We start from the raw sequence: 27,009 nt of genomic DNA on the forward strand, positions 1-27,009 counted from the left end.
AAAATAGTATTGTTCTAAAAAAAAGATATTTTACCCCTAATCAGATATATAATTAACATGTATAGAATGAATATAACTAGAAAGGCAAAAAAAAATTATATCAAAATCTGGACTTCCTCTCCAATTTGAGCAAACCAAAAAATGTGGTTGAAATTTGAAACCGCCTTTTTCTCATCTCTCTTCTCTCACTTTCATAAAGTTTTTCACACCAAACACCCCTTGAGTGTGTTCCCTCCTCTCTACTTCTCTCTTTGCCAAGTCTCTCTAAGCACACTCCTACCAAACAAAGCTTAACAGTTCATTTGTTAAAGAAGAGTTTCAGAGGAGAGATAGAGGCAATAGAGTGAGGGTAGAGTTTGATCAACCAGTGACCCTTTTTGGTGCACAAATAGAGAAGAAAGAGTATGAAAAATGGGATCCACCACCTTTTTCAGGTTCCCTCTCTTTTGCGAAGAAAGAGAGAAACTCATGCTAAATTTGGTTACTGTCTTTTATGCCCTTCAAAATATTGTGCCCTCCAAAACTGAATATTGGGTAAAAACGTCTTTTAGCACCAAAAATAACTCTTTCTCTTTCCATTCACTATTCACTATTTAACCAAAGGAAGGGAAAGAGCTTACACAAATCTCTTCTCTATTTCTGTTCACTGAACAACCTACAAAATCTACTCTATTTCTCACATCTTTCTCTTTACTCAACTTCTCTCTTCTCATCTTCTCTATTTCCTCTTTATCTCCACCACCAAATAAAGTGTAAGTGACAAGGAAAGGAAATCTTTGATACTACTATACCAAGCTCTAATCAAATGGTTATTAAATCCACACATGAGAACAAGAAAAAAACAACGAAACATTAACTGACAATGCACATCTTTACAAGCCATCAAAATTGGTTATCGATTGAGATTTTATATTGTAAGAACACGTTCTCACACAGACTCTCTTTCTTTGTTTCTCTTTTTTCTTTTTTTCTTTTTTATGGGTATTACTATTGTGTAAGATCAAGTTAAGTGAACAAATTATTGTACGCCAGGGAGATGGCACACATACCCCATTTTTCGATATGAGGCAAGGGCATGTTGCAAGGCAACATTGATACCAGCACCCTCCCTGAATAATGATTCGTATATCTGACAAACAAATTGTGACAGTTCCTCTTCATCATCGTCCCAAAAAGAAAAACTGCGGTCCAAAATTTTCTCACCGTCACTATCTTCCCAGTCACTAACTGGACTGGCAGGTACGTTCTCATCGTCTGCATCGTCCTCTCCGATTTCAAACTTCCCATTTTCCATCGCATTCATCTCTCTGGAACCATCGAAGGACGTCGTCAACTGAGATTCTGGTGGTTCATTTGAAGAACATACGACAGCTTTGGCACCTGAATCCAGCAAGGCCTTAATAAGAGAAGGAGTAGGTCCATATGTCCCTGTGCATATTATGATCCTGTCTCTCCAAGCTCCAACCTAGGTTATCCAATATAACAACAAAAAGAGAAAACAGAAATGAGTCAGAACATATCCACGTATATATGTATATTATATAGAGGATGTGAGCTTCAAATAGTCTGCAGTTTCTCTTCCCTATACCTCCTACCCCAGGGAAAATGCGTTTGTATTGGAGAGTATAAAAATGACTCATATAGTCAAGTGCTAAAAATCCAATCATTATTCTATATCTGAATTTCCTAATCAGATGATGAAAGTGAACATTGGGTTGTAGTCAACAAGTCCTTAGTAGTTTGAGTGCAGCTCGACAAAATTGACATCAAGAGGGACAAAGCACATACCATCCATCTTACATCATCATGTGATAAATGCATAGAGGGAACAGTCCTACGGAACATGTATGAACAAATTTCATGATCATCTTCCATAACCTGCATAAAAGATATCCAAACTCAAGTTTCTAATAGATATATTAATTTGATTTCAGCTAATTATAAAAAAGGACAAAGGGAAGAAAATATACTAGGGTTTGACGTCCTAGATAACGGTGAACAATGCCTCCAATTTGGAAATAAGGTTTAAAGGCAACTAAATCAGAAATGGTAGAAATATTTGCCAAGAGAGATGCGCCCTTCCTGCGATGTCTCCTCATTGTTGACAACAAACTGAATTTAACACTTTGTAGAAATTTATCAGCAAGCTCTCCAGGTTCAGCCACCACAAACACATCATTGTGCCAACTAAATGAAATGCCAGCATAATCAGGCTTCCAACCATATGGAGAAAAAGAACTGATGAATTTGAATATGAATTCATAAAATATGGTAGAACATACCTAACAATTAAGCCATCTGAGTCATTTTGAAGAGACAAATGTATAACACCCACTTGTGGTGAATTCTGCAATTTCTCATGCAATGCTTTGACAGGCACAGAGAGCTGCCTAAGTCCTCGAGGAGATACTGGAGGCGATGCAGCTGATTTTCCCAACTGACCATCTAAACTTAAAGGTGGTACCAGATCAATTCGTCCAATCCTCTGACCTATATCAGGGCTATACACAAGTGGACTTGAAGGGAAGCTTCCTGTGAACAAAGGTGACGCAAATGGAGTCGCGAATGTTGTTGATGGCACTGTCTTGACTATCCCCGACAAGCCTTGCATGAGGGATAACCGTATGCTATTACGAGCACAGAATGACTCGAGCGCCCTGGCATGATGGATCATCCTTCCAGAATCTGGATCATGTGAAGCTTCAACAAGTAGGACATTGCGCCTCCACCCTAAAGTAGGGCCATTTGCACCTGATAAAAACAGGTAAAAAAGGATTTCAATATTTGAAGGGATCAATGAAAGTGAAATTTAACAGTGTACACAACATTTAATTCACAATACCCTCGTTTGACTCCTTTGTCTTGGGTAATTTAGATCTCAGGTTCTCGTCATGCTGGAAAGGAAGAAGCAATCTCTCACACGCATTTTCAAATGCATGATGATTCTGTTGCATATATTCTTCAATTGCAGATTCCAACTTTAGCCAGTTTGTTGGATCTGTCTCATCAAGTTCCATATCACAACGTTCATCAACTGTAAGGCCAAACACAGAGAACACTTGCTGAGAATTAAAGTTCTTCCCCCACAATAGCTACGGTGCAAGGACACTTGTCCCATTAGACAAGGAAAAGAAACTAATTTAACATTGAAAAAGAATAGGAAATCACTGAAAATTGGTTCTAATAGATTTGTAAGAATGCAAAAGAAGATTCTTCCATCCTTACACTCCAATACACAAGTAATACCTGGATTGAAACGAAAATATTGTATTTCAGGAAGCATAGGTAACAATGTACTTAAAGCTTCCTCCACGCGATCAACAGAGCATGCACTCTCAATCAACACCTGCCCTGTATCCAGATACCTCCAACCCCCTTTTCGCATCTACAACAGTATGAATGCACAAAAACAAAATACGTAACTCTAAAATTTCAATAGTCAGCGACAAGTCTCCAAAATCAAAATTACTCATCAATTGTAAAACTAAAATAGAGAAGATTAGTTACCCTAGTTGGAACAGAACCGCATCCTATTGAAACCAGACAGTCAATTTTTGTGTCAGGCCACAGAAGTTGTGCTTCTCTTATGGCAAAAATTGTAGGATTGTTTGCCACTATCGCACCATCTTGCCAGCGGTTGACATCTTTGGCACATTGCAGGATAAAAAGAAAAACATGTCAAAGCAATACAAAAAAGAAAAGGAAATAACCAAAAGATAAATACAGCTACTTGATGCAAACAATAGCAGAGAAAATCAATACCAACTGAGAAATCATCAAGATAATAAGGAGCAGCAGATGACGCTCTGATAGCCTGCCACACTTGATGCTTACAACTTCCAATGAATGCACTGCGTTTATAGCCAGCTTGTCCACCAATAGGCGATGCTAATACAGTGATCCCAGAACTATCTGATGTTGTAAGAGCCACCTCTGGTGTTCCAGCAGGATACTGCATTGTAGATGTAAAATTAAAGAGGAAGAAAAGATGAGAGAAACAAATATTGCAATGAAACACTACATTAACAACCATGAGCAAGTGGAATTAATAGCAATGATAAAGACCGATAAAAAAATAATAGAGTGCAGCCTGTGTAATACACGGGCACATCAAAAGATCAAAAAACATTTTCCAATAAAAAAGGTAAAACTGATGGTGAAATTAGCTTCTATGTGTGATTATGTTACAACTATAGTCCCCTCTTTTTCTTGATATATATATATATATATATATATATATATATATATATATATAGTACATAAATGTGTGTGTGTAGATAGACTCACACCTGATAATTACGAAATATGAACGGCTGTGCTGGCATCATGCTCACTAAGGTTGATACAACAAAAACTTTGGGCACATTTTTCACAGCAGAGTCTATCATTAGATCCCCATCTTCATCACTACACATTTCCTTTAATAGCCTCTCGAACTGATCTGCACTGTGCTGCAAGACAATAAGTCATAATACTCCCTTTAGGGCATAGAAATATATAGCTGATACATATATAGCTGTCCAAATAACGAATAGCTACATAGAAAGGAATCCATTACACACTTGTCTTCAAACATAAAAGGAATTGCACAACATAAACTTCAATAAAGTGAAGTATTTCATTTCCACTCAGAATTTCTAAAGCGCAAGTTTCTTTTGAATTTGGGTAAAATCTAATTCAACTCCAAAAGCTAACTTATAGGGTGAGGATTGTCCAAACTTTATAAAGTCTACTTTGTTCATATCTCTAGTTGATGTGGGATTTTAAACCACACCTTCAGGTCCAAGATTGGACATCTTAAATCATAGAGCTGATTTTTTTAATGCACTGGGGAAACTATGAGACTATGTAGATTACACTGGGAAATGTGTAAGGCCAGGTTGATCATTGGCTACGGTGGGTTGCCCAACATCAGATCTACCATAGGTTCTAATACCATCTTGAATTTGTACTATGTCTAACTCAACCCTAAAAGCTAGCTCATGAGATGATGACTGCCCGACCCTTTATAAGTCTACATCGGCCATTTCTCTAGTTGATGTCAGATCTCAACAGCTTCTAAGGTATTTATATGAATGCATGAATGTAATGTTCAGGAAGAAGAGAAATGATAAAAAAAAAAAAGTCAATACAATAACATAAAAGAAGTGCATACTTTTGATCCATGAACAACAACTCTAAAGCTCTGTGATGAACTCTTATAAAGTTGATCTAACTTTTCTCTCCATGATGCAGCTTCATTGTCCTTGGGAACAGGATCAGCGAAAACAAGCTTACCTGATTCAAAATGTTTTGAATCAGTTTATCTAAAATTGCCGGGCATATAAACAGATGATCTAAAATTCTTACAGCACATCCTTACCAAGATTTTTGTATATATCTTCACATTCTTCCAATGTCATTAACTTAATCCCAAGGGCAACAGCTAGCATTCCGCCCGTTGATGTGCCACATATTAAATCAAATAGCTCATGTATTCGTTTTCCAGTTCCTTTTTCAATTTCCTTCAGCATTTGTACAGTTGCTAAACCTTTCATCCCACCTCCATCCATTGAGAGTATTCGAAGTCCTTGCTTAGCCACTTGTCTTCCTCTTATTGCACGCCTCAGGTTTTCATTTTCTCCTACAAAAGCGAAAAGTGAAGACAGCCATTAATCATAATGAAACATCTTGAAAGTCATAGGTAAATTTTATATATAGAGTTAGAGACAAACCAAGAATTGCCAAAGCACGGGCTGCAGCTTTACATACACGTGATTCAGTTGCAACAGTCAGGCGTAAGAGAAGTTCTCGCAAGCTTTCAGAAGTAACAAGTATGCGGCGATTCTCTATAGAGAAGGCCAAATTTCCAACAGCTAACAGAGCTAATCTTTGTACCTGTAGAACGATAAACCCTAAAATTAAAGAACATAGTATAATATAAGGAATCTATTGTATCAATTTAATGAAAGAAACTAACTTGCCTCTGGATCTTTAAAGGAACATAAAGTCTTTAATGATTTCAAAATATCCTTGGTCAACATCTTCTCAGCGACTGTATCAGATGTGAAAGCCAACTTGACCACAACTTGCAATACAGATATTACCTCTTCCCGACCTGCAGATTTCAGAACTATTCCGATTGGCTGCATGATGTCCGCCTTCATCAGCTGCAGTGCGACAGAATCATCAGAAGCAAGGGCTGAAAGAGCAGAGCAGGCTTGTTCAACCTGTAAAATATTAAGAATGATCACAACAACCAAATAGAGCAGCAGAATAAAAAAATGTGTGATTGTTAGGCTCATTAAAACATACCACATGTGTGTTGTCACTACTTATCATACTTATAAGCTGCCGCACTGCATTCTCATCTTTACCTACAAATACTCTATTTCCTTGGTCTTGCATTATCTTTCCTAGAGCAGATGCTAGTAAAGGGTGATGACAAGAAGAAAAACGGAATATAAGAGAGAAGGCAGCACTGAGTTTATGCTTAGATGCACCAAAGTAAGAACTATTCTCCATCTGCAATGACCAGAAAAAAAGTATGTTTTACTGAATATGTATCACATTGTAAAATCAGAAAATAATTTAGTTAGTTTGCAAAATGCTACCTCTATTTGCACATTCACTGATCTCAAATTTTCATCAGCCACAATCCTAATATTTGCAAGAGAAAGGTGACGAAGTTTGTGGAGGGGCAAAATTTCAGGAAGAAACTCAAGAGGATTTCCAAATAGCCTAAGAACACGTAGTTCAGACATAGCCCTGCCATATCCCAGAACAATAAGGCCACAAGAATACATGGAGTCTAAATTAATTTATACAAAAACATTTAATCCAAAAACCTGAAGTCAAGAACAGGCCGAACAAGCTTGTTGTTTTCCAATGATAACTCCACCAACTGCACACACTGCCTCAGTTCCGCTGCTCAAACAACTAAAAAAATCAGATAAAAGAGCTTCTTTTGCAAGAAACACTAATCGAAAGACCTCAGTCACTTTAGGAAATATCTCAAAAGTGAACACTACATTATCCACTATGTTTTTTAATGCATTGCGGCACTAAGTGGGGCTAGCTCCCCTTAGCTGCTCATGTAATCTAACATTTCTCATTATTTACAGATAGTGCTGTCTGCTCATGTTTACTCAGCATGCTTACTAGATGATGTAATAATAATGATTCTAGTTTGTTAGGCAATAGGCACACAAGAAAACCCCTATTCAATAATTCCTATATGAAATGAAAAGCTTACCAGGTACTGAGACAAGCATGTTGTTGTCAGCTCTGAGCACTCTTAAGCTTCTTAGCTCACCAAGCTCAGGTGGCAAAACGGTCAGCTTGTTGTTATCAAGGTAAAGTTTCTCAAGGTGTGGCAGTTGTGTGAGCTCTACTGGAAATACCTGTGCATAGTTAATTATACAATGTTAAAAACATCCCTGATCCAACTCAATCGTGCTCGACTTCCCACCTTAAAGTGTATGCTTGGTTTTCCATTTCGCTCAACACAAACGGGAAAACATACATCTCATCAACACAAAAACAAAAAGCAAGACTCTACCATATTGACTTCAATGCGGATAGGCATTGTGCTCAACAGAAATTCAAACACATAATAACTTATAAAACAAACGCGCTTCCCGAGGAACATTGAGGAATAAACAGGCAAGCAAACATGAGAGTACAAATTGAATATTTAGTATGTTACTGTGCTGATGAATCAGAGAACAAACAGAACCACTAACTACTTCAATTTTGCAAATTTCACAATCAACCCCAACAACTAGAACAGTTGCAAATTGAACTTTTAAACTATCACAGATTGAAATTCACTGCATAAAAATCATCAAAACTGAGAATCATCACTGCATTGATTAAACCAATAACAACAATGCAACACTCACCGACAAGCCACAGCCGCACATACCAAGCACAGCGAGACTGGTCCAGCGGTGGCCGCAACCAGCAACGGCGTCTTCAACGTGCTGCGGAATCGAGGAAGGCAAATCGGAGCGCAACAAGCGTATCAAAACTCCTGTGCCATCGCTTTGTTGACCAGTAGCAACAGCCTTAGCCATCGAAACCGCCCTGAGAGGCTCCCTTCTCTTAACAACCTTCATGCTCAAATCCACCGTATCCTCCTCACCGTCCCTCGGTCTCAACTCAACCTCGACGGTGTCCTGCGGCATCGGCAGAGCCACCATGAGCTGCGACTGAAGCTTGAGAGCAGCCTGATCCTCGTCCTCCGACGCCGACCAATCCAATTCAATGCGAAATCCAAGGTCCTGATCCTGCGAGAGGATTGACGAAGAGGAGGAGGACGACGATGACGATGAGGCGGATGACGACCGTGAGGAGGTTGAGGTCCGGGCGAGATTCTCCGGCGGATCGTCGGTGCCATAGCTGAGAGTGAGGTGGAAGATCTCGGAAGGTCTCTTCCAGCCCAATCCCCAAGACATTGTTGAACGTTGATGACGGTTGAGGATTCAGTTACGCCATGATGGAGTCTTCGTCGGTGAAATTGTGCGGTGCATTTCGGATCCGAATCCGATCGGTGGTGAATGGCGGCGATTGGTGGTTGAATTCAACGATCGAGAATCTCAGAACGAAGGAAGATGGTGCACACTGTGTCTGTGCACACAAGAGAAGAGAAGAGAAGAGAAATGTGCTTCAGTTTTGCCAGCGATGTTGGTGAGGTGTGTTACCCGTCAACAACGTATCGCATCAAATTCAGACCCAGGTCCTTCCTTTTCTTTGTACACTTGGTATGTGAAAATAAATTATTATTATAGTTAATTTATGTGGGTCGTGAGTCTTTGCCGATCTTCCCAATATGTTATTAGTGTCTGTCGGGTAGTTTTGAGGTGTTTTTCTTTGTTGTAATATTTTTATAACCAATATAAATTTTACATTAGAATCTCATACTTCTAATGAGAGACTCAACTTTCATACATTGCAATTGAGTTCTGACATCGTGCCGCACTTCACTGCCCTGTGCCGCGCGAGCTGGATGTCACTAGCACTTTGACTAATCTTGTGTCACTACTCGCATTGCTCGTTTGTAGTTGAGAGACAAGGTGGAAGGCTTTGATACCGGTTAATAAGAATTTTAGAAGAACTATATCGCAAAAGTTCACAGTTACAGTTGGAGAGTCTAAGGTCTTATAAACTCCACATTAGAATCTCATAATTGTAATTCAACTATGAAGTTTATAAGAGTTTAATTTTGATGCATACATTGTCAACCATTCAGATTTGAAAGATGTGAAAAAACAATTTTAATATTTAATTTAATTGGTTAAAGTGGCATATTATTGAAATATTTGCTTAATTTTAAGCTTCCCAATCTTTTTGAGTGAGTTAGTTCTCTAGCCCGCAACAACTATAGTATAAAATTCATCTATAGTTTTTGGAGTGTCTCGAAATGACAGAACAACATGATCTTTTAGAGTCATCCTTGGTCTTCACGAAGCTTGGCGTCGCATTTCCCATGATCAGGATGATTTTATGCGGATTATGTCTCTTCGACTCCTCACGTAAATCAAGTTGGTGAATTTCTTCACAGTTATATATGGCGTCCCTCTCTTAGTGGCTATCTAAAACTGAACACAAATGATGGATCGTTGCATGGGTTGGGACGGGCTAATGCATGATGACCAAGGCAAATGCATCTGCGATTTAGTGCCCTATGGAGTTGGTGATAATCATTTCCTCCAGGAAGCGAATGCTTTATATGAGAGTCTCTATCAAGCATGAAAGTAGATTGTGCTGACTTGATTACTTCTCTAGAGGACTCTAAGAATCTGACTTGATTACTTCTCTAGAGGACTCTAAGAATCTAAGATTTCACACTGCTCTTTGACATAAAGAACTTACTTGGTAGAAAAATTGGGTGATAAGCTTGAAGCTAATTCACCGTGATTGCAAGCCCCCTACGGACTTTCTTGCAAAAATGGGTGCTAACTTAACTTGTCTTCTTTTGGTGCATAATTGTTAGGTGCTCCCCCTACATGGAGACGCTATGGTTGAAAGACTACTTAGGAGTACCTTAGTATGTTTCTTGTTTTCGTTTGTTATTCTTTCGGAAGCACCAAAAAACAAAACAAGCAGGCAAATTATTAAACTATGGCTATATGTGTTTTGATTTTATTAGATTTGGTATTCATTTTTCATGTAAGTTTAAAGGAAGAAGCTATGGCTTGTTTATTGTACCAAAACGAAAGAAAGAAAAAAGGACAAAAAGCCATGGCCGGCTATCCCGCAATGTCCAGCCATTGGCAGAAACTAGAAATTTTGCCTTAACTTCACTTTTTTTAATTTAAGTTAAAACAAACTTCACCAAAAAAAAAACACTTTTTTTAATTTGATTTGTTTTAAAATGATTAAAAAATCTGATGACCCTTTGTGGGTACGGATCGTCCCAATTGGAAAAAAAAATGAGTGTTAATTTGCTCCATCTAACCATTAATTTAGTTTCTCTCACTTTTTTAATTATTAAACATACATAAATTAATAGTTAAATAGAGCAACTTGACACTCTTAATTTTTTTTTCCAAAGGAAAGGATCCATATTCTCTCTTCTTTAAAGATTAAATATACATAAACTAATAATTAGATAAAACAGTTTAGCACTCTTAAGTTTTTTTTTTCTAATGAAGATGATCTATACCCGTAATATAAGGGTATGAGTCCAACCGCGTAATATAATGATTCAAGGGGTTAGCACAATCAATAAAAATATTCTTTTTTAAAAAAAGAAAAACAAAAGAATTCAATCATTTTTTTAGTGAATTTAACGGAAATTTTTTAGACAGAGCAACTTAGCTCTTTTAAGTTTTTTCCGATAAAGAGGATCCATATTCGTAATATAATGATTCAAGGGGTTAGCACAATCAATAAACATTTTATTTAAAAAATACATAAAAATAATTCAATTATTTTTTTAGTGAATCTAACGGAAAATATTTTTTTATTGTATATCTAATTTCTTTTTCTTTTTGATTTTTTTGCTAATTATTGACTTTATGCTATTAGATTCTATTAGAGTTTAGTTTGGAGAACTAGTACTAAAAAATGGATAAACTTATAATGTATTGCATAAACTTATATTAACAAGACTAACACGACGTAACAAATAAGCCTTTAATATTTACCAAATATGTGAGAAAGACTTCAAATTTAATGCTCTATTTTGGATGTGCAAAGAAAATAACAGGAAAGAAAATAAAAAGAAAGAAAATAGAGAAGAGAAAATATATAAGGTTGAATGAAGTGTAGAGGAGAAAGCAAGTTAAAAGATATTGTCGACTTATTTTGTTGAATAAAAAAGTAAAAGAAGGAAATGAGATTTCTTCATAAAGAACTATACAGCCCTTCTAATTCACATTTGGTAGACTAGTAGAATCATCTCCATGATGTTTTTCTTCTTTCTGTGCTTCATGAAGGGTGAAGAGTCCAGGGTTCGAACCCTGAGGAGAAACGAATTTACTAACATTACTAATAAAACATTTGCGTATAAAAAAAATGAAGGAGAATATGTAGCATCTCTTCAGAACTCCTTCACTTCATGGTCTTCTCCTGATTTGGCTGAAACAAATGGTTGGTCTTGATATGGAAAACTTCGAGGTGGTTGTGGTCTAGCAAGATCCATTGACAAACTTCTACTCGGGCCAGGGATGTCCACCTTGAAAATGATAATAATTAATGGAAAAAAATAAAATACAACAAAAATAAAGCTTGATGTGTAGAGATTCAGCATTAAAGATAGGAGCTTAGTAGTTAGTTATCTCCTGTGTAAGCCTAGAAGAGGTGATCCACAATGGTGATGAGCTAAAAGTTGACAAGAAAACCACTTTATAGGTAATTTAATATAAGGCAAATTCTTCTTGTAATTGGCATGTTCATCATCATAGTGAAAATGACTAGGTTTAGGTCTCCTTCCTTGGAAGCTCTGGTATATAGTCTTGTTCCACAACGTGAACATAGGGGCGTTAGTTTCAAATCATGAAACACATTGCTAGGAACACAGAAGTTGGAAATGATTTTTCCACATTTGTTACAAGGTTAAAAACTTTAATTTGCAGGTATAACTTATTCCTAGAAATCAAATGGCCGCCATCTTACATTCCTATGGGAAAGAGAGTTATTTTCGCTGCAATAAGAGTTATTTTAAATATAACTTCCCACATTCTATCATATTTTTCTACTTTTGAGTTTTTTTAATTTTAAATTAAATAAACTAAAAATATTGCCAAAAATACTGAATACTTGGCAAATATATTTATAAATTTTACCTAGGAATATCATTCCTAGTAACCATATTTCTAGGAATATTATTTTAGGGAATATGATTCAAACTTTGAAACCTTGGAACGAAGAACTATTGAAATTGAGAATTTTTTTTTCAATGAAGCTAATATTTGTTCTATACTGACATACCGTTCCATAAATGCTGATCTGCAATGCCCTTGCAGACAAACTCCTGGAATGTTGCCCAATCCTTTCAGAACTCTGCTTATGGTGCTTCTGATTGTAGAAATGTTCAGGCCAACTCATAAGATCACTATGTTCTCTAGCAGCATTAGCCTCAAACGCTGCAATGTCAAACACGATTACCCTCACTCTAGTTTCGACCAAATAACAAGATCCTTGATGAGTAAAACTAGCTTCCTCAGTACCTGGTATAATTGAGTGTGAAAAAATGGATCGAAGTCATTTTCAACTATATTCTGACTTACAGTTTTACAAAAGGGCACTGAAACAAAAAAAGTGGGGTTGAAGGTAATATAAGGTAACTAGCCAAAGAAAAAGCATAATGACCAATTTATAAATAAATATTACATGATGAAATGCTAGCAAACTTAAATTTTGATAGACTATAAAAGTATAAAACCATTAGTGCGCCTGCACTTGACAATTTAAGCTTTTAAACAAGCGGTCCTTAAACATTTACCAGACCTTCTATGACTTGGTGGTCTAGAGTTTGATCCATGTGCTACCTATTCTTCATATTTAAATTAAATTTCAACATTTGATCCTTGCACTTCCTATTCTTCATATTTAGATTAAACTTCAACACAATGTAGAAGTGTAACTGCATTGTTCAGTCTTCAAGTCCAAAAGGCTTTTGTATGAGAACACAGGTCACAGACATATAAACCATTACCAGGCCTCCCCCTAACAACTAAGCTATACTCCCAGTACATTACAATCCAAACATAGGGTTTTTCACTAATGCTAACCACTCTTAAAATCGAGAAAGCACGGAATATGAAGAAACACAATGATTAGATTTCTAAAAATGAAAATAAGAAAATGCTGAGCCACAAATCCTCTTCCATTCGCTTTTCTCTGAGAACAATTAAGTCTGAAGCGAATCATCAATATGCAGAATAATTATGCGACATGTAGGCATGTTTAACTATGACAGGAAAAAGTATAAGTAACAACAGAAACCTGCATCTGCTTCAATAAATTTAGTATTTCCACAATATCCATATAAAACCTCTTGTCCTAATGGAAACTAATAGAGGATAGTATTGCGAGGGAAACTTATTTGAGAGAACAAAAAATTAAGCTCAAATACCTGAAATTGCCAAACTTTGGAAGCTTTGATTCCCATGAGAAGGAAGAAGGGCTGCTGGTGCGGTTACAAGCTCTTGAGGACCTTGAGTCTTGACACATCCTTCTAGTAAGAAGGCAACTGAATGATGAGGGATTTTTATTGATTCCCCTCCAATGTATATGGTTATTTCAGATCTTTCAGCAATAAGAGCTCTTATATCTTGCACAGCTAGTTTCTCAAATATCTGGGGAAGCAATAGTTTGGAAAGAAAAATAGCACTTTCCTGCAAATCATAATAAACATTATGTATGACCATGACCAAGACATATTCATTACATTGAAAGTAACTACGCCATTGATCATTTCTATCTTCTATATCACCAAACATAAACAGCAAGACATATCTTAAAGATATATTTTGAAATAAGTAGAATTTGGATTAGACCTAGATAGAAATATAATATAATATAAAACCATTCATATGGCCCATACCCAACAGCTTAAGCTTTTGGGATGATTGATTATTTAACATGGTATCAGAACCTCTATGACCAAAAGGTCTAAAGTTTGATCCTTGCCGCTCCCTATTTTCTAATAAAATGTGAAATTTCAGCACATGGTAGGTGGGCCTGTGCATTATCGACTCTTCAAGTCCAAGTAGGCCCTTGCATGACGGGGGCATGTTAGAAATATAATATAAAACCATTCATATGGCCCTTACCCAACAGCTTAAGCTTTTGGGATAATTGGTTATTTGACAAACTCTACCCCAAACGGTAGCTTAGAGTGAGGGTTGCTCTACCTTTTATTAACACTTATTTGCTCATATCTCTAGTCAATGTGAGACTTCTCAACGCACTCCCTCGCGCTAGGGATGGACATCTCGAGCTTGGAATTTTCTAGAAAGAACATGAGGATGGCCCATATATGAGTGGTCTCCAATTAAAGAATCTAGGATAGACTCTGATACTATCTTAAAATTTGAGTTAGGCCTAACTCTACCTCAGAAGCTGAGGGTTGCTCTACTCTTTATAAACACCTATTTGGCCATATCTCTAGTCAATGTGAGACTTCTTAACATAAATCAAAATAATTCTTGTTGAGTTGCAGAGTGAAATTCATAGACAATGCAGGCTGGATTTCAGAATGCAATGACATGGGAGGCCATGGGAAGCCTTTTATGTCAAAGCAGCAGTAGCATTAATGGATCATTATATAGGCATACCTTCCATAGGAAGTCTTCCATTGAAGGGTCTGATTTGAGACATGAAATTATCTTATCAGCTTCAAGAAAATAGCAGAACACGATGGAGTCTGTGATGACATCACAGATATATGGTCTTCCTGTCAGCACTTCATAAAGACCCAATGTGCTCCCATGCATGCAAGTTGGATGAAAAGGAGGCTTGTTCCTTATCATCTTGCTTTCCCACTGGAAAATAAGCAATTTTCAACAGATGCATATTTTATACGTACATAAAAAATCATATGTTCATCTTTATACTTAAAGAAATTAATACCTTCACCACTCCATTAGAAATTAACCAAATACCACTAGATTTGGCACCTTCCTCAAAAAGGACCAAACCACCCAATTTCATCCTTTCCTTGATACTGCTTGCAAGTAGTTCACGAATCGAAGATGGCAGAGCCCCCAACATAGGATGTATATTGCTTAGTTCAGGAAGCTTAACCAAATGAGGATTTCTATGCAATTTTTTTAAATCAGTCTGAGAAATAATGAATCAATTAATAGATGAACAACAGAAGTATAATTTTCAGAAGACGGAACCGTCAGACAACAGATAAACAGAAAGAATAAATATCAAAAAAAATACCTGGACAGCATCATGAAGATGTAGCATCTCTTTCTCTTCCAATATCCCAGCCTTCTCAAGGTTTTGGACATATAGAATTAAATGATTTAGCACTACATATATTGCTTGCCTTGTTTTTACATCACGCAAAATCTGAGAATTACAAATTCATAATATGAAGTAAGGAAAACCTGAGCAAAAGAGCATATTTAACACTTCATAACCATAACAGAGACAAGACCAATCAATTTAATATTGACAGGCTTAATCCAAATAGAGAACAGTAAAACCAGAAAACTGGAGGGTGGAGGGTGTGTTTAACTAGAAAACCTGAGGGGATGTTACATGAACATCTTCAAGGAACTTTCGTGCTTCTTCTCCTTCTATAACACTTTCATTGATGACAGCAGAAGCAACATTGCTGTCACCTGCAGAAGTATGTGCAGATGAAATACATATTAAAGATCCAAAATATAATATAAAATATATTATCTGACCACCACAGTGATATAAGAAAGGAAGAAACAAGATCATAACCAGAATAGAGCTCCAAGTAAAAACATAAAATTGGACATATAGCATATAATTAAAAAAATTAGACATAGTTTTAGCATCATTAGCTATGAGGCACTGAAACACTGATATGTGGAAAATGTAAAGTACCCAAGGAGAATCCAAAAATGTAAAACATAGCATCATATCATATTACATTCACTGTGTTTGGGCACATATCTCTAAAGCATAGGTACTTCATTTTTACTATCGTACACGTAGAGGGTACATGTCCCTACCTGGTACTTGTAAATACTTACCGTACTGCGCAGGTAACAAAATAATTTTCCAAATGGGTACTTCTAGGGTACACATTAACCAAAACTAAATCTTTTTATCAGTTCAATTTATTTTTAATCTATACAGAAATGAAACCCCTACCAGCATCCACACATAAAAAATCTGACCCACCTCTTATATTTGCCTTGCTCCTTCATGACTCAGTGGTAGACGGTGAACAAGTAACTAAATTCACGTCTCCTATCTTGGTTTGGTTCGTGCACAGATCTTCACTTCTCCGATGTGCTTTGGTAGTTTCGAAAACAATGTATATTTTTACTTTTTATTGTGAAAATATTTTGCTGACTATTGAAAATTTGATCTCCTTTAGTGTTATGTTATTATGATAAACCCTAAATCATAAACCCTAATATTTATAAACTAATATACATGAATCCTAATAAATGATAATGAAAATAAAAGTTGTTCAAAATTTCAAATAATTACATAATATGTATGTATAGGAAGAAAAATAAGGAAAGAAAAAATGTATTATACTAAAATATGCTATTTGGGTTGCTGCCTTATGACCTGGTGTAAACAGTTGTAGTCACGCATAGATTGAATTGAATAACTTCTCTAAGATGGAATGGTAATTTGCAAACACCTAACTCCCCCCCGCCCCCCAATTCTCTTGGGTGATGGTTTCCTTAACTAACAATTATACTAAAAATATTAACGCAGCTACTAGGGATAGAAATCAAAATGGAATACAGAAAATCAAACGGAAGTAGAAGATTGGAAATAACATTTGGAAGATGAATAGGCTTAGGGTAGATTATTACCTATAAAGTTGTGTAATTGTCGTCGAGCAATTCTGTGGGCACGAAGAAATGCAGCACAAATATAACATGCAGATTCCAACCTTTCCACAGTGAAGTATGCAACTAACTTCGGTGGGAACATCCTTAATTGGAGGAACTTGTAGTAATTTGGAAAGTGTATGTTAGCTTTTAAGCCTTTCCAGTCACACAGAGGCTCAGATGAAGCCAAATCTATCGCTTCCTCCACTGACAGCATTAGGATATTTGCTGTTGTTTGAGTAATTCTTCCTTCGTGAAGCATCTCCCAGTAAGCAGCTTGGACACCTAACATGAACCATAAGTTCTCAAATTAGGCATGACGTCGATATAGTTGAAGCGGTCAAATTTGCAGCACTATTAGCAAATAAGTACTTGGCTGATCAAAGGACTCAGGCCAACAAGAGGTTATCATCAGATTTAGTTTAGAATGTGATGCCTGTGTGTTTGTCTGTTACAAAACTAATTAAGATAACAAAAACAACTTTGTAAAGCAATTGAATATATACAACAACATAAACACAAAAGTAGCATCGTATTAACTTGGGCCTCTAGATGAAGACAATCAACATGAATAGAAAGCGTGTTACCATAACTTAGTATGTTACACAGAAGATCTTTGAACAGAACAAGTTTCAAAAGGAATTCTTAAATAACTATGTGGACAACAAATTGTATAAAACGCTTCAATTAAAGTGAAAAATATTCAACTCAATCAAGCATAAACCCCAAAAATAGTTGTTCTCACAGATGTAATAAGGTGTCTTATCATTATCTGTCTTTGCTTTATTTCTACCATAAATTAGAGTACTGCAAAGGTTTAGAATTATTTGAAGCAGTTAATTAGGAAGAAACACAAGGTATAGACTGGATGAGGTTCCTCCCGTTATGGAATTAATGCACAATACGAGAGACTAAGAAGTTAGACTCTTAGGATTGAAGCAAATATATAAATTCCATACCATTCAGATGGCGTACTCGTATGTCTTTCAAATTCATAGGATCAAGGTTACCATCAACTTTAGATGCTCCATGGGGGTGCATTCGTTCACCTTCAATGAAATTTAAGCACGAGATATATCTCTTCACTGTGGGCCAGTCAGCAGGCCCAAGTTCCTCATCATCTCCGAGCTCACCAAAAGCCTCTAATGCTTTATTCAACATTTCATACTTTGTAAAATCAAGGATACATGTCTGCTTTTACATGAGCAAAACATGAGGGCCGAAACCAAATGTAATTTTGGAGAGAAAAAAAAAAGTGATATATAGAAAATTTAACTTTGAAGAAATTTACAAGCATTTACACAACATAGAACCTTTCCGTTCGTGTCTGACAATATTACGATAATTGTTCGTAAATTTATATAACTACTAAATGGTTATATAACTATGTTATAAAGTGGCATCAAGAACGTATGCTGTTAATACCAATTGTTAATACCATCTCTGACAAAATTTTCATCTTTTCTTGCTACATACATGGATATGACTTTCAGGCAGGATTGTGCCATTGAAGATAGGAGCTAGGAAGAAAGGCATTCACTCCCTATTGCCTGCCATTAACAATACCAGCTGAATATTTTGAATGACTATTGTACGTATTGATACAAATGAAATGAGTGATTACAATTATATATACAATGAGAACATGAACCAAATCCCTGAAGTCTAGGAGAGGGGCCAGTAATAGGTATATGTTATCTAAGGAAAGAATACCAAAGAATAACTGACAATTTCAATTACAGTCAACACTCTCCTTCAATTTAGAGTATCTATATCAGATGCATTTAGCTTGTTATGTATATTAATACACTATCCTAGGACCCCGTAAGGATGATATTGGCCAACTCAGCACAAAAGAAGTCTTGATGACACCTAAAAGGATTGTTTTCTGCTGAAATGGCAATCAAATTCTATGTATTTAGGCCTTTCAAGGAAGATTGGATTTGAAGAAAGATACAACTCTGATTAGTTATCAACTTATCATAAACAAGCTCCAGAGGACCTATCTCACAAATTTTTAACTCTTGGAGAAAGTACTTCAACCACAAATGCTCACAAGTAGTATAAGCCATAGCGCGAAACTCTTCCTTCATACTTGATCTTGCAACAACAGTTTCCTTATTTCTCTTCCATGAGATTAAGATACCTTCGTAGTGCATAAGTATTCTCCTCCAAGAGAAGATCTCTGTCCATGAACTCAGTTAAGGATTCTGAGTGATATAATTTCAGCTCAGCTCTTATTTCTTCCTTAAATCCATTTAGGAATATCCCCGTTCAACCCTTTCAACATTGCTTTGTCAGTTGTTCTTAAAGGTGCAGCAACTAATTCAAATTGCTCCCTATACTCCATCACACTACTCATATGTTTCATACTAAGCAATGGACCAAAAGGATTTTGAACCAATCCAGGCTGGAATCTTCGGACCAACACCCTTCTTTAATGGTTCCCAAGCTTTCTCAGAAGCTAGTTCATCCCAGCATTGAAACCACTGTTCAGGGATCTATCTTCTAATGCCACCGCTATCACTTCTAATTTCTCCTTCGTGGTTATTCTATTCAATCGGAAATATCTCTCCAATTTCATGATACACCCATAAGCATCAGTTCCAGAAAAAACAAGTACAGGCTGATTGAGAGTGCCTAATTCTCTCCCAATATTTCACCCAAGTCCTAGCCTACCTCATGTTCTCGCCTCTTACACAGCTCTCGCCCACGATTCTCTTTCCTACCTCACGTGTTCCTTTCCCTCCTAGCCACGTCACACAAGTAGCTACCCTGTGGAAGTGATTTGGCCTTTGGTGTACTGCGCATGTTCTACCTCCTTTGGTACACTCAAGTGAATTTGGGCCTAGCATATACTTGGCCCCTATCAGGTTTTAAGGTATTTTCTTAAATTGAAAAGGAAATAGAGATTAAAAATGTATACATAACCCAAATTATGACATATCAAAACATTTAAACTCTCATAACCAAAGATAAATGAACATAGAAGAGTGAGAGAACCCAGACCTTGACCGCTGATAACTTATCCATGTCAAGTAAGTGTAAAATGAACTGTGCAGTTGAACCATTTACTACAAGTGTTAAGAACACAATTCCACCAGTGAAGAAAAGAAACTGTAGAACAAAAAACATTTGGATCAGTATATAAAACAATTATAATCCCAAGGCGTTCTAATGACCTTAATAAATCATGGAACAGAGTCAAGCATTTGAAATCTATAAGGGATTTATTAATATAAATGCCAATCATACCATTGTTCCTGTCTCTGCAGTCAATTCCATTGATCTGCCACTAGAACGCTAAACCAACAAAAAGAATAATTAAAAGATTAACCTACAAAATAAGGAACAAGAATATTAACAACTGGCCTCACGCAGGAAAAAAATTTCTCTGTTTTTCTCATACATTATTGAGGAAAACAATTGTTGTGGAATTTGTTTTAGCATATAGATAGATATAGTAATACTGTATTATGATGAACCTTAAATACAGAATGTCATTCTGAAATGCATTTTGTGAAGACAGTAACTCCAATATACTATATATAAAAAGGGAAAAAATATATATATAAATGACAGTACCAACTGATATTAATACAAAAAAAGAATAGAGAAAAGATGAAAGATTCTGTATATGGAAGATTTGTCCTTTTATATGAATGTATTAAATTTTCCTAATCAACAATGATATATTCACACCTCATTTTTTATACACTTCATTAGTTCATTTCCACCTCTTTTTATTTCTATCTCTCTCCTCTTATCATCTATCACATCTTATACTTTCACTCTCTTACTTTTTCTTTTCTTCCTATCTCTCTCCTCCTCCACCTCTTTCCACCTCATATATACATGAAGTATTGTATCCATGTAGAAGGCCATAAATATGCATCATTAGTCAATAAATACTTGCCTTAACTGCTATTGAAAGTGACAAGGAAACTGCCCCTCGCAATCCTGACCAGATGAGAATAATAGCTTCTTTCCAATCCAAACCATATCCAAAATATCTAAGAAAGGGAAATAAAGCTCCAACTACAATGCATCGAGTCACTTGAACATATGCATAGAGAAGCAAGAGGTAGACCCATGATTTTCCTATAACAAATCAACAGTTTGTTGCCACTCCTTTAGACATGATAAACATAAGCATTTTGACACAAGGAAAAACTGGCAGAAGTTTTTAGAAAACATAAGCTTATCAAAGCATCTAAATTGAGAATTTTTTTTTTTGTTGAGAAGAATATGATCACCAATTTTTTTCTGACTTTCCTTAGCCTTCTTATTGTATAATATATGTTGATTAAAGGAAGCCAAAAACTGAAAACACAAGTTGGATCACAAGCAAGAACTTAGCTATTACGTGAATAAGGTGTGCCAATTTGTGTATCGGCCTCCTGACATTAATTGGACGGCGGCCAGGAGTATCCTTCTCTCTTTGTACGCTACCTTCTCTACTGGCCTTCTCTTACAAGAGTGTCCTTCTCTATTTGCAGGGTACCATCCCTACTAGCCTTCTCTTACGGCCTGCAGTATCCTCTTCTCCTATGCCCATTCTTGGCTATTGTGATGCGGATTGGGCCTCCGTCCCGAATGACCTCCTTCCACCCCTGGAGCTTGCTTTTTTTAGCACTAGCCTGATCTCTTGGTGCTCCCACAAACAGGATGTAGTACACCGCAGTAGCACTAAGCAGAGTAGGTAGTCTTGCCAGCTCTCTACAAACATATTATGGGTCCTGTTAAAATATATTATAAAGTCATTCATGTGTCTTCACCCAACAGCTTAAGCTTTTAAGATTGTTAATTCACAACATGGTATCAAATCTTTTATGGCCAAGTAGTCTTGAATTCGATCTTTGTTGGCGCCAATTATTCCAATAAAAAAAAGTAGTGTTTCAGCATAAGGTAGGTGGGCTTGTGCATTTACCATGCTTCAACCCTTAGGGGCTCTTGCCTGAAGGGGAATAAAATATAAAGTCATTCATGTGTCCCAAAGCTTTTAGGATAGTTTGTTCATGTTAGGTCTAAAAAGCCTTCTCCATGAGCTTCATGTTGCCACCACAGTCCCTAGTCCCTTCTATTCTGGGCGAAGACAACCTCAGCATTCTATCTTTGGCCCATAATCCCGTTTTGCATGCCTGCATAAAGCATATGGTGCTCAACCTTTTCTATGTTAGACAAAAAGTCACCAGCAAATTTCTCTGTTCAGCATGTCCCAGCTCATTTCAAGATTGCAAACTCTCTCACGAGGGGGGGAGGGGGGTATTGGAGCATATAGTGCAGTCTTGGCTGTTCTGAATCCTTGGCTATCCCAGTTAGTTCCCATTAGTTTGTAGCTACTGTTGATTCTGTTAGAGTTAGTTCTCAGGCCGTTGTAAATGCTACCTGTTACCTAGTCTCTTATGGTACTGTATATTAATCATTGTGCATTCTGAGTTAATCAATACAATTAGAGACAGTATTCGCTCAAACTCTCACTATAGTAGGAGACATGTAAATTCCCAAAAGTTAGGGATTTAGGTGTATGATTATATTTAAATTGCACTTAGTTCTAAAAGTGCATGCTGAGAGGGATTCTCTCAAGTTATCCAAAACATTCAAGTAATAAATTTCAATGTTAAGAATATAATCCATGGCATGCTGACAAATAAGAGAATCTAATAAGTGATTCAAGTGAATACTACCCTGATGAAAAAAATGGTAATCTTTAAGTATTCCTTCAGCTATAAGAACTCCACTGCAAATTAATAAAAATAAAATACTAGTAAGAATGTGTTACAGAGCAGCTCAAAGGTGTGTTCAACCAGAAAAAACATTGTTAGATTTATCAACCCAAATGGCATTAATAGCCTGTTTCAAAAGGCATATCAGTTGATTATGATTTAAAATTCCAACTAAGCTCTTACCTCAAAATGAAAATTAAGGTGTTAGCAATATAAGCAACCATTTCCCTGTAGAAAAACGAATAAAGGATTAAAACATAATTACATTCGACAACAAAATATAAATATGGGACAGAACATTAGCGGATCTAGTCTGACAAATCTAAGAAATGACCTCGCTTCAGCCACAAGACATAGAGTGATTCACTGTTTTATCTTCCCGTCAGGATTTTTTATTTCTAATTCTTGATTCTTTGTAGAGGACACAATATATGTTCAAATTAAACAGAACACTGACTCATTAAATTAAACAAATATTCTTTCTTTCTTTTTCTCTCAATCCTTTAAACACTACAGTCCTAATGCAAATTAAAGAGTACTCTTAAATGAAACCGTAGATGAACCAAAAAGGATGCTAAAAACCATTTTAAGAGTGAAATATTTGGACTTGGGGGGTGTGGAGCCAGCAAAACATGTCTGTACTGTTTTGCAAAGAACTTGTTATTCCTTATCTTTGTCCTTTTTTATTGCCACTAAAACAAGTGTAAATTGAAAAATAGAAAAAATAAAATATTCTCCTGAGAATAAATCAAATTCACCTAATTTATATATTCAAGTAAAAGCCATACCAGAAGTAATGTAAGCTTTGATGACTTTCACCCTTAAAAGCTGTCCTTGCAAATGCAGAATAGAAACTGTAGAAAGATTTCAGTAACATTCCCAATGACATTCCAAAATGTAGGATAGATATTTTGTCCAAAAGGTCAACTTACATTCCCAATGTCATCACGGTCAAGATACCAGAAACATCTGCACCCTCTTGAGCCTATTAAAGATTTTGGCTGTCAATATATCCATATACAAGATGGATTGGAAGCAATTCAAAATACCACCGAAAACAAAAGCCAAATATGATGATGATTTCAACAGATACATTGTCTCATCATACTAAAAGATGCATCCAAGCAATTAGGGTATATAAATCTCGTACATACTTAGAGCATAAAATTATCTATGATGCCAATGTAATTGCGCAAACTCAGAAAAGATGTATCCAAGTTTGAAAGTAACTCACAGTGAAGTAAGCAAGGTAGCTAACAGCCAGTGTCAGAGAAATCTCAATCACTGTATCATTAAAAATAAACCCAAGCCACAACACAGATGCTATCCCAAAAGCAAGCCCTATTCCTACACTGGACCAAGCAAAGGGTCACATAAGCGAAAGTAAATTTTTTCCACTACTGCAACAGAAAAGTAGGTGAAGCCTACGCTCCAAGTGAATTTTGTGCTAGAAATTTGATTACAGCAACCCAGTTGAAGGTCTCTCCAAGAACCATCCGATAGAAAAGGGTATACACCACAACAGACACCCTGGACAAGAATGAAGAGTAAGAATTGTAGAAGACAAAATAAAAGACATTAAATGGTCATCACATGTAAATATAGTCACTCATTCCATATATTCAAGGCTTTAAGCCACTTCCTACAGCCTAAATTCTTTTAGCAAACACAGAAATTCATTTGAAGGGTAGATGTCAGTTAAAATAAGAACCAAGGATCTAAACAGATTACCCATCATTCATCAAGGATTCCCCATCAATTATTGTCCTTAGCTTTTTGTTAGGACTGAGCTCTTTCAACAAGGCCACAACAGCTACAGGATCGGTTGCACTCAGAAGTCCCCCAAGCAATAGTGATGTTTTCCAAGTCCAGTTATATGGAAAAGTAAGCTGCATTGTAATAAATGAGTTAAACCTTAAACTTATAATCATATGACAAAGATGAAGAAAACTAAACACATCGGTTCTCATACCTTCAAAACAGTTCCAAGACAAAAGGTCGAAAGCACAACACCTGGACCAGCTAGTAACATCATTTGTGCAATACACCTCTGCATTTAGTCCAAAAAAGAAAATGAGGATAGTGCATCTTGTAATGCAATATCCGGCATTTTAGCAACAGGTAATTCTTTATTTTATAATAAAAACAAGTTCACACCCTTTGTAGCAGCTTTCAATGTTAGCTGCTTCTAATCCCGTTCATCTAATTTCCTCATCTTCCATTTGAAAGTACTGATAACTCTATGGAAGATTTATTTACTCACATTTTGTGCATTAAAGATTTCTAAGCCCTTGATATGTGACTTAGAATTGTTAGATTTTTTAATTTTCAAGTTGATCTTCTTTAGTTTGAGTTTGGTTGGATTTTCATGGGCATTCAGATTACATTCTGTGAGCATTCTGTGAGCAGATGCCATGACACCCATGTACTAAAAATGGAGAACATTGTTTTACAATTACAAGGGCATTATTGAGAAATCTGCAACTACTTTTAATTTTTTCATGCTTTTAAGTAACTATATATTAGAGGATATATATCTTCTGTTTTCTATTTTTTCTCACTTTATTCAATCTTTTACTAAGGAACAAGTTGGGGCTTTATGAATTTAGATAGCAGATAAACACAATAGTTTTCAAGCTGCATCTACAAAAGGCACTAAAGCAAACATAAATTACTTATAAGTAAGTAGGCAAGTGCTTATATATTGAATATGCACAACAACTTGAACGGGCCATCACACAAGTAGCAATTAGCTTAACAATACGACATATCTTTCACAGAAAAGTCCAAGTAAATAAACCTTAATTTGGTGAATTTCCATTGAGAATGAGCTCTCGAAAAGGAGAGCCGGAAGAAACACAGCTAACAGAAGTTCAGGATTAATATCTGACCCTGCATATTGAAAACATCAATCACTTCAACAATTTCTAAACAAGGATAAGTGAAATAAAAGCTACAAAATTTTAAGATTTTCTAAAAGCCCACTATATACACGTTCCAAAGCTTTCCATTCTAGGTCCATTCTTTTTGCGAGTACACAATTTTCAAAATAACTCACATAAAAAATAGAACAAACTTACAAAGACGAATTCCATCTCCAATCTTTCCCAGATGATGATGAGTGCCATATTCTGTTCAGAAATCCACCATTAATCAGTCAAGTTATTTACCAAAAATAAAAGTAAAATAAATGGAATAAGTTCTATAATTATCAAATTAAAAAATAAATCACAAGAAACTTAAGACCAGCTCAAATTGAAAATTTGTGAAGAAAGCCTATCCATCAGTCACATAGATCATCATTGGGTATCAAGCAACCAATTATCTCAAAAGTTTAAGCAGTGGGGTAAGGGCCACATCAAAGGTCTTATATTATTATTTAACACGCCCACTCACGAAAGAGTCAGTTTAGACTTGCCCGTTTGGGCTTGAAGCGCGGAGATATATAGGCCCAGCTACCATGTGCTTTAATTCTTTTATGTATCGAACACAACACAGGACGGCTTGGTCATAGAGGTTCTGATATCATGTCAAGCAACCAATTATGCCGAAAGTTTAAGCCGTTGGGTAAAGGCCACATGAAAGGTTTTATATTATTATTTAATACTAAGAAACACTACATTCTTAAGAATAAAATGGTTGATCAAAGTTCTCATTTCAGGTTTCCATTTTTCATATAAAAATCCACACAAGCTGAAAATGGGGTCTACTGAATAAAGAAATAGAAGATGAGAGAAGAGGGAAAGAACGAACCTATTGATCCAAGAGCAATGCCAATGATGAGTAACGCAGCAGTGTAAGGAACTCTGGTTCCACGCAAGAGGTGTCTGCAAGCGATTCCGAGAGCGAGGCAGAGACCGAAGAAGATGACGCAGTCTGATGGGTTGGATTCAGCACCTGAAGAAAGAGGAGGAAGAGGCTCTTGTTGCAGTGGTTCTGCCAACGCCGCCATTCTCACCGGCGAGAGAGAGATGATCAGAGAGAGGTGTTTGTTTGCATCAACCAGAGTCAGAAACAGAGCTGTTCAAGTATTTATATTATCAGCTATTCCTGTTTTATAAAAAGATATAATGATAATTATTGATTGAGTGATTTGTGAAAATTGAAGGTAGTAGATGAAAGATACAATATTAAATAGGCAGAGACTATTTGCGCCTCCCCATTTTGCTAAGTCCGCCATCTCCTTTTTTGAAATTCCAACATTGCCCTTAGTTAAAAAAACATAAAAAGCTAATATTTAATTTTTACTTCCCACACACCATTTCCTTCTTCCTCCTCACCCTCCTCCT

At 36.3% G+C, this 27,009-nt stretch overlaps 2 protein-coding genes across 4 annotated transcripts; both read right to left on the reverse strand.

Annotated features, from left to right (window-relative positions):
* Positions 1-757: 757 nt before the first annotated feature.
* LOC130710814 (phospholipase A I) lies at positions 758-8,723 on the reverse strand. The gene is made up of 18 exons (XM_057560185.1): positions 7,884-8,723; positions 7,235-7,382; positions 6,828-6,906; positions 6,594-6,747; positions 6,295-6,504; positions 5,964-6,209; positions 5,715-5,877; positions 5,363-5,623; positions 5,156-5,277; positions 4,290-4,451; positions 3,763-3,952; positions 3,508-3,644; positions 3,247-3,385; positions 2,843-3,034; positions 2,283-2,751; positions 1,971-2,187; positions 1,789-1,878; positions 758-1,465 (listed from the first exon to the last, which is right to left on the reverse strand). Exons 1-18 carry the CDS (start codon positions 8,436-8,438, stop codon positions 1,019-1,021), a joined length of 3,981 nt encoding a protein of 1,326 aa, XP_057416168.1. The 5' UTR covers positions 8,439-8,723; the 3' UTR covers positions 758-1,018.
* Positions 8,724-11,218: 2,495 nt separating this feature from the next.
* LOC130711810 (sodium/hydrogen exchanger 8-like) lies at positions 11,219-26,980 on the reverse strand. Of its 3 annotated transcripts, none has more exons than XM_057561559.1 (23): positions 26,474-26,980; positions 25,801-25,851; positions 25,521-25,612; positions 24,693-24,770; positions 24,452-24,609; positions 24,149-24,250; positions 23,955-24,072; positions 23,653-23,705; positions 23,509-23,574; positions 22,904-22,948; positions 22,682-22,734; positions 20,911-21,095; positions 20,250-20,297; positions 20,004-20,111; positions 17,954-18,185; positions 16,977-17,279; positions 15,691-15,788; positions 15,382-15,513; positions 15,064-15,273; positions 14,769-14,975; positions 13,565-13,826; positions 12,418-12,656; positions 11,219-11,662 (listed from the first exon to the last, which is right to left on the reverse strand). In XM_057561559.1, the coding sequence occupies exons 1-23, from the start codon at positions 26,670-26,672 to the stop codon at positions 11,528-11,530; spliced, it is 3,174 nt and encodes a 1,057-aa protein (XP_057417542.1). In that variant the 5' UTR covers positions 26,673-26,980; the 3' UTR covers positions 11,219-11,527. The 3 variants fall into 3 exon arrangements, with proteins under 3 accessions (XP_057417542.1, XP_057417543.1, XP_057417544.1); XM_057561560.1 differs by lacking the exon at positions 26,474-26,980 and adding an exon at positions 25,967-25,984; XM_057561561.1 differs by lacking the exons at positions 24,693-24,770; positions 25,521-25,612; positions 25,801-25,851; positions 26,474-26,980 and having other exon boundaries at positions 24,184-24,250; positions 24,452-24,590.
* Positions 26,981-27,009: the final 29 nt, after the last annotated feature.

This window comes from Lotus japonicus, chromosome 4 (assembly GCF_012489685.1).
Source record: "Lotus japonicus ecotype B-129 chromosome 4, LjGifu_v1.2".
Classification (NCBI taxonomy): Eukaryota; Viridiplantae; Streptophyta; class Magnoliopsida; order Fabales; family Fabaceae; genus Lotus; species Lotus japonicus.

Excerpts from the sequence above, each read along its gene's own strand:
- LOC130710814 (XM_057560185.1), bottom strand. The coding sequence starts at position 8,438 with ATGTCTTGGGGATTGGGCTGGAAGAGACCTTCCGAGATCTTCCACCTC. Across the intron at positions 6,748-6,827 it reads CGGCCTGTTCTTGACTTCAG|GGCTATGTCTGAACTACGTG; the intron begins GTTTTTGGATTA and ends GGGATATGGCAG. Across the intron at positions 2,188-2,282 it reads TCAGATGGCTTAATTGTTAG|TTGGCACAATGATGTGTTTG; the intron begins GTATGTTCTACC and ends CATTTCATTTAG.
- LOC130711810 (XM_057561559.1), bottom strand. The coding sequence starts at position 26,672 with ATGGCGGCGTTGGCAGAACCACTGCAACAAGAGCCTCTTCCTCCTCTT. Across the intron at positions 25,852-26,473 it reads CATTGCTCTTGGATCAATAG|AATATGGCACTCATCATCAT; the intron begins GTTCGTTCTTTC and ends ATTTCTGAACAG. Across the intron at positions 24,771-25,520 it reads TGGAAATTCACCAAATTAAG|AGGTGTATTGCACAAATGAT; the intron begins GTTTATTTACTT and ends GACTAAATGCAG.